The sequence below is a fragment of the Meleagris gallopavo genome, chromosome 29, assembly GCF_000146605.3.
Source record: "Meleagris gallopavo isolate NT-WF06-2002-E0010 breed Aviagen turkey brand Nicholas breeding stock chromosome 29, Turkey_5.1, whole genome shotgun sequence".
Taxonomy (NCBI): domain Eukaryota; kingdom Metazoa; phylum Chordata; class Aves; order Galliformes; family Phasianidae; genus Meleagris; species Meleagris gallopavo.
In genome coordinates this window covers 1908483-1914957 of record NC_015039.2, presented here as the reverse complement: position 1 = coordinate 1914957, position 6475 = coordinate 1908483, and the positions used below count along the sequence as shown (strand labels likewise).

Below are 6475 nucleotides of genomic sequence, written 5' to 3'. Positions count from 1 at the left end.
TTCTCTCTCTTCCCTGCCAGCGCCCCGGGATGCCGCCAGGCAGCCGCATGCCCATGGCAGGGCTGCAGGTGGGACCTCCAGGAGCACCCCCATATGGAGCAGCATCCCCTCTGCGACCCGGCCTGCCACAGTCCATGATGGACCCCTTCAGGAAGCGCCTGCTGGCTCCCCAGTCACAGCCACCCATGGCCTCCCAGAGGAGAGGGTAAGGGGTGACACAGGAGCGCCCTCAGCCAGTCTGGAGAGGAGGGGTTCACTCTCTGAATCTGGCTGCTGCCTTCTGGTTGCATTTCTCCACCAAAACCTACAGCATGGCCCAGTTGTTGGCACCGTTGCTGGTGGGAAAGCAGCCAGATCTCAGTGCTGGGTGGTGGGTGAGGCTGGGGCGCTTGGTTTGCAGCTTCCCCGTGCTCTGATCTCCCCATTGGTAACCAAAAAGCTGTATGTTTTAGCTTAAGCACAAGCTCGTCAGAGCCTTCCCCCCTTCTTGGGGGCTTTGTGCTGGCCTGGGCAGGCACAGAGATAGGTGGACGCTCAATTCCCAGCCCTGGCAGGAGGCAGGCAGAGCTGCAGAGAGCCTCTGGCAGGTTGCAGGGATCCTCCCCAGATCTGTGATTTCAGCATGGCTGTTTACTCTGTGAGCTGCACGGTTTTGCCAGCAGCTCCTCGCTTGTTTATGATGCTGCTAATCCCTTTGCCCTGTTCCTGTTTCCACGAAGGTTTCTAGATTACTGGAGGCTATTCCTCAAGGTCCCCCAGTCCTAATGGATGTTCTGGTCCCGTTCCCTGCCCTTGCTGCACAGCAGGGCTGATGGTTTTGTGATCCCTTTGCAGGGAGTCACCGCTGTCTCTATGCCAGGGCTGTGCATCCATTCTGTGCTCCAGAGCAAGCTGGGGATTAAGGACACAAGGCTGAGACGTCCTCGCCCACTGAACAGGGACGTCAGCAGCTGGATAAAGCTGTGGCTGTGTGGGATCAGCTGTGCTGGGGAGCTCAGGGCTGTGCACAGAGCTCTGCTGAGCTTCTCTGCTCCTGACTGGTTGTGGAAGGGGGGGAGGGGGGAGTCAGGACCAGTCCTCAGTGGCCAAATCCTGGGATGCCTCAGGATGGCAGCAGTAGTGCCATATTTGCTGCCCTGCTGCTTTAGATGCTGCCAAGGAAAAGGAACTCTCCTGTATGTGTTGGACTATTACATAACTGAGTGAAAAATGGGGCAGAGTAAGAGAGCATTTCCCCATGTATTTCTCTCTGTTCCTGGGAGCTGCACAACAAACTGGACCCAGGGACTGGGTTTCTTTCCCTTTGGTAGGCTCTAGTGCTCCCAGACCTTCCCCTCTGGAGTTGGCTTAGCTTCCCCCCAGGAATACAATTTCTTACCCACTTGCTTCAAAGGCTTCTGCTATTAGATGCTTTTACAGCCTTTCTTCATTCCCTTCCTGCAATTCTGAAATGCCTGTCCTGTAGCTGATGGGGACATTTCCCCTTGGATCACACTGTTTGCTGCAGTAGGGTCCTGATCCATCCCCAGGGCACCACAGCACTCTCCAGAGCCTGGCCCCATGCATGGCCTGGGTGAGGCCAAAAGGTCCACCACGCCGTGTCCCCCAAGACAGGCAGGCAACAAGATCTACAGTGTTCTGTGATTGCTGCAGGATCATTTCTTTTACTTTTCTTCGTGCTTCTTGCAGGGTTAAAAGGAGGAAGATGGCTGACAAGGTCCTGCCACAGAGGGTGAGTGTCACTTTGGTGCATGTAAGGAGTTGATGATGGAATGATGAAGTCCCCAATCTCATTCAACTTCATGCTGCCTGATGAATGTTTCTGCTTCATCCCAGAATTGAACATTTCAGTCTTGTGGGTTAGAGAGAGGGATGTGCACAGTTTAAGCAAGCGGGGCTTTAGGCAAGCAAGGAGCAGCAGTGGCCTGGGATGTAGACCCCTGGTCATTTTTAAGCTTCTCTCTTGGGATTCCTTTTGACAATGCAAGGTTCTGGTCTCTGCCTGTGACATGAAGCAGGATGTAGGTACAGTGATTAGCTCCAGTCAGTGCAGCTCTGTACTCTGGGGAGTGTTTTGAAATGTGAAACGGTGCTGCCGTGCCAGACTTGTCCCTTGGTTGCTCCCTGGGATGTCAGCCTGGCACTGGTAAAGATGCTGGGGTTGGAGTGGGATGCAGCACCAGCTCTGCACGTGAGGGACCGACTGTTACCATTTGACAGATCCGGGAACTTGTCCCAGAATCCCAGGCCTACATGGACCTCCTCGCCTTTGAGCGCAAGCTGGACCAAACCATCGCTCGGAAGAGGATGGAGATTCAGGAGGCCATCAAGAAACCACTGACGGTGTGTGGCCGGCCAGGAGGGCAAGCAGCTGGGCAGGGTGGAGGTAGGAGATGGGTGCTGCCAGCCATTCTCTCCCTCCAAGCATCCCCCCTCTTTGTTTTCCTATTCCACAGCAAAAGCGGAAGCTGAGGATTTACATCTCCAACACTTTCACCCCAGCCAAAGAAGAAGGAGAGGGTGGTGAGCGTGTGGCCTCTTGGGAGCTACGTGTGGAGGGCAAACTGCTGGAGGACGTAAGGATCTGGGCAGGGATAACCGTGGCAGTGGGAGGAGGGCTGTGCTGCTTTTCTGGTGCTCTGTGCTGAGAGTTTGGATGCAGTCTTTCTCTCTCTGGGTGCTGGGGGCGGTGTTTTGGGCTGGGGCCCTTAATGGTGTTGGCAGCATCAGGCCAAGCCTTGCACGCGATATTTTGCAGCCAAGCAAGCAGAAGAGGAAGTTCTCTTCCTTTTTCAAGAGCCTCGTCATCGAGCTGGACAAAGAGCTGTACGGGCCAGACAACCATCTGGTGGAGGTGAGATGTGCCTGGCTGCGCTGTGGGGCTGCACCCCAGGAGGGATGAGCAGAGCTGTTCAGTGCAGTGGGAAGTGACCCTGCTGCTTACCCTGCGGGTGCTCAGCTCCCCAGCCCAGCACCAGCAAGGCTTGCTGCGTGCTTCAGGGTGGAGAGGCAACTGTATTCAGCAAAGCAGTGCTGAGCTATCCCAAGAACCACACTGCTGTACTTTCTAGGCTGCAGTTTGCAGCTGAGCAGTGCTGGCTGGCAGCCCGGTGAGGCCAGTCTGGCCCCTCTCACCTGGATGGCTCCCAGAAGCAGGCTGCTTGCCCCAGGGTTGGTTCTTAACTCCCTCGTGTCCGTGGCTGGAGCTGGGAGGTGTCAGGCTGCAGCACAGATATGGCTCTGATGGCTTGGGCAGCCCCAGGCTCCTTCAGATTTGTGAATCTGTATCTCTGGCAAATACTGATTCCTGTGGCGGTACCTCCTTGTTGGAGGTAAATTCCCATTAAGTGGAATGGTTTGTGAGAGCAGCCGTGGCATCAAGCCCCTCTGGTGGGTGAAGCAGGTCTGTGACCCCACAGTGACTGTGGGAACTGTTTGAGCAATTGGAATCAAGCGCTCAAACCAATCCACTGCTCTCCTAGTCCACCTAAACTGCCTACAGCTGGGCTGGAGCTCATCAGTGGTGGTGAGACCAAGTTAAACAGTGCCCCTTTACTCTCTCTTAGTGGCACCGTCTGCCCACGACCCAGGAGACTGATGGCTTCCAAGTGAAGCGTCCTGGAGATGTCAATGTGAAGTGCACCCTGCTGCTGATGCTGGATCACCAGGTAGGGTGTTACCAGTGTTTTTAATCAATGGATATACAGATGGTATAGATATATATCCAGGAGCTTGGCTAATAGAATTTATATTGGAGAAATAAGAGAAAGCCACTCACCCTGTCCTGGGCTTGCGAGATGAACTCCTGATGGAGCGGATCTCCAGAGAGAGATCCTTCCCCACTGGCAGTCAGCTCTTAAATGGGTCTAGGAGAGGTGCAGCCAGGCTCCACCCCTTCCTGCAGCACAGGTGAATTGCCTTCACCTGTGCTCCCATGGCTGACTCATTGCTCACCTCAGGTGATCAATCAAAGGTTCAGGCCGTGATTCAGCAGCCCCATACACCAGTGCCATGCTGCCCTTCAGCACAGCTCAGCTGTCTAGGCTGAAACAAGCCTGGGCTGAGGTGGGGTCTTGCATGAGGGAGGCTGTCGGGTTACGTGCTATGGTGCAGAACAGGGACAGAAAGCAGTGGAGAGCTCTAGGAATGGCCCTCAGCCTGCAGCAGCACGAGGGCTGTGTGGGATGCTGTGCACTCCGAGGGGCCACGTTCCAAATCCGCCCTTAATCCTGCAATGTCCCTGCAGCCACCACAATACAAACTGGACCCTCGCCTGGCTCGCCTGCTGGGGGTGCACACCCAGACCCGTGCCAGCATCATGCAGGCGCTCTGGCTGTACATCAAGCACAACAAGCTGCAGGACAGTCACGAGAAGGAATACATCAACTGCAACCGCTACTTCCGCCAGGTCAGTCCACACCTCTCCTTCGTGCCCCTCCGGGGTGCCCCTGCCCTGTTGTAATTGTGTGGGTCTCTGATGAAAGGAAAGCACCATTTCCATCCTTCAAAGCCAAGAAAAGCATTTTTCCTGGCTTGGAGTGGTCGCTGTCCTTCTCCCCGTGCTCTGTTGTGCATCCATCAGCTTGGCATGCACAAAATGGGGCTGAGTGAAACCTTGCTCCTGCCTAACCCTTTGTGGTGGGTGGGAGGAGCCCCTGACATTGGCAGCCGACGCTCTGCTCTACCCCTGCAGATCTTCAACTGTGTCCGTATGCGCTTCTCTGAGATCCCCATGAAGCTGGCAGGGCTCCTGCAGCACCCAGATCCTATCATCATCAACCACACCATCAGGTAGGGGTTGGAGGAGTGCTGGGCAATACCACTGGGGTGGGGATGGACTGCCTGGAGCAGTGGGTTCCTCTCTGTTAAAGATGCTGCAGGGTGTCCAGCTCAAACCAGCAGTGAGCACAGGTCAGTGGGAGGGGAAGAATCAGCCCGACAACTTTGGGAGCTCCTTGAAGCAGTCATTTGGATACTTGTGTTGCTTTTGGGGGTGGTTGATTTGCTTCTGAGGCTAAAGAGGTTCCCTTAACACCCTGCCTCTTCCCAGTGTGGACCCCAATGACCAGAAGAAGACTGCCTGCTATGACATTGACGTGGAGGTGGATGACCCCCTGAAAGCTCAGATGAGCAACTTCCTGGCTTCCACCACCAACCAGCAGGAGATCGCCTCACTGGATGCCAAGGTGTGGGGATCCCCTCCTCCAGAGCTCCCCAGTATCTGAGCTGGGGGAGCTTGGTGCCAGCTGTGTCTTGTTTTGGGGGCTTGGCGTGAACTCCAGTTCCCACACGGTCACTCACAGCTGTCTCTCACCTTCTGTCATCTCTGCAGATCCATGAGACCATCGAATCCATCAACCAGCTGAAGACACAGCGCGATTTCATGCTGAGCTTCAGCAACAACCCTCAGGATTTCATCCAGGAGTGGATCAAATCGCAGAGGAGGGACCTCAAGGTAAAATGGGAGGGTAGGGCAGGGCGAGAGGCAGGGAGGTTGAGCGGGAGCCAGCCATAGTGCTCACCCTCTTCACCCTTACGCTTTGCTTTGCTCAGATCATAACAGATGTGATCGGGAACCCTGAGGAGGAGCGGAGAGCTGAGTTCTACCAACAGCCCTGGGCGCAGGAGGCTGTGGGCAGACACATCTTTGCCAAGGTGGGTTCTGTGCTGTGCTGGCGGGGTGCTCCTCTGGGCTGAGATGGCAGCAGGGAGGCTGAAACCAGGGAGCAGGGACTGCTTGTACAGAAGGAGCTGGTTCTCTGAGAGGGACAGGGGCTGCCCCAAGTCCTGCCTGACCCCCCTCGCCTCCTCCAGGTCCAGCAGCGTCGGCAGGAACTGGAACAAGTGCTTGGGATCCGCCTCACTTAAGAGGCCAGCAGGGCTCAGGAGCTCCTTCTCCTCCTCCTCTCCCTGCTGCCTGAGCCTGACGGTACTTCTTACTGGAATCAAATACAGCACTTGCACAAACCCTACGTGCCTGGAGGGATTTGGAGCCGCCCGTACCCCTGGGCTCCCCTCAGCCAGGAAGCTCTCGCCACAGGCAGAGCAGCAGAGGGTCCCTGATTCTCCCTGCCCTTAGTCCTGCTGCATTAACATGTCCTTGCTTTTGCATTGCGCCGTTTGCCTCCGCCTGTAGCAATGAATGCAGCCCTCTGTGAGCACGCTCTGTCCCACCCCCTTCTTGCCCTGCCTCTGGCCAAAGCCCTCCTGGCATTGCTGACTGCCCTGCCAGCCCTCCCCGCCACCGTGAGGGCAGGCCCAGCCCTGCCCCTCTTCAACCAAAGTTTGTCATTCCAAATGCCAGCCCTGCTGGTAGCCGATGTTTTGCACTATTTTTGTGAACAGGTTTTTAATAAATAAAAAAAAAAAAAAGAAAAGAAAAAAGACAATTTTAGTACAGTGGGATTGTATTTGATTAATATATTGAGTTCCTCTTACTGCACTCATCACCTCAAACTATGCAGTGACTCATGGT

General features: G+C 55.4%; 1 protein-coding gene across 1 annotated transcript; it reads left to right on the top strand.

Moving 5' to 3' along the window:
- SMARCD2 (SWI/SNF related, matrix associated, actin dependent regulator of chromatin, subfamily d, member 2) lies at positions 1 to 6373 on the top strand. Its single transcript, XM_010724496.3, has 12 exons — positions 1 to 205; positions 1690 to 1732; positions 2221 to 2343; positions 2457 to 2576; positions 2759 to 2854; positions 3567 to 3668; positions 4247 to 4408; positions 4694 to 4791; positions 5051 to 5186; positions 5333 to 5455; positions 5554 to 5655; positions 5815 to 6373. The coding sequence occupies exons 1-12, from the start codon at positions 30 to 32 to the stop codon at positions 5866 to 5868; spliced, it is 1335 nt and encodes a 444-aa protein (XP_010722798.1). The 5' UTR covers positions 1 to 29; the 3' UTR covers positions 5869 to 6373.
- Positions 6374 to 6475: the final 102 nt, after the last annotated feature.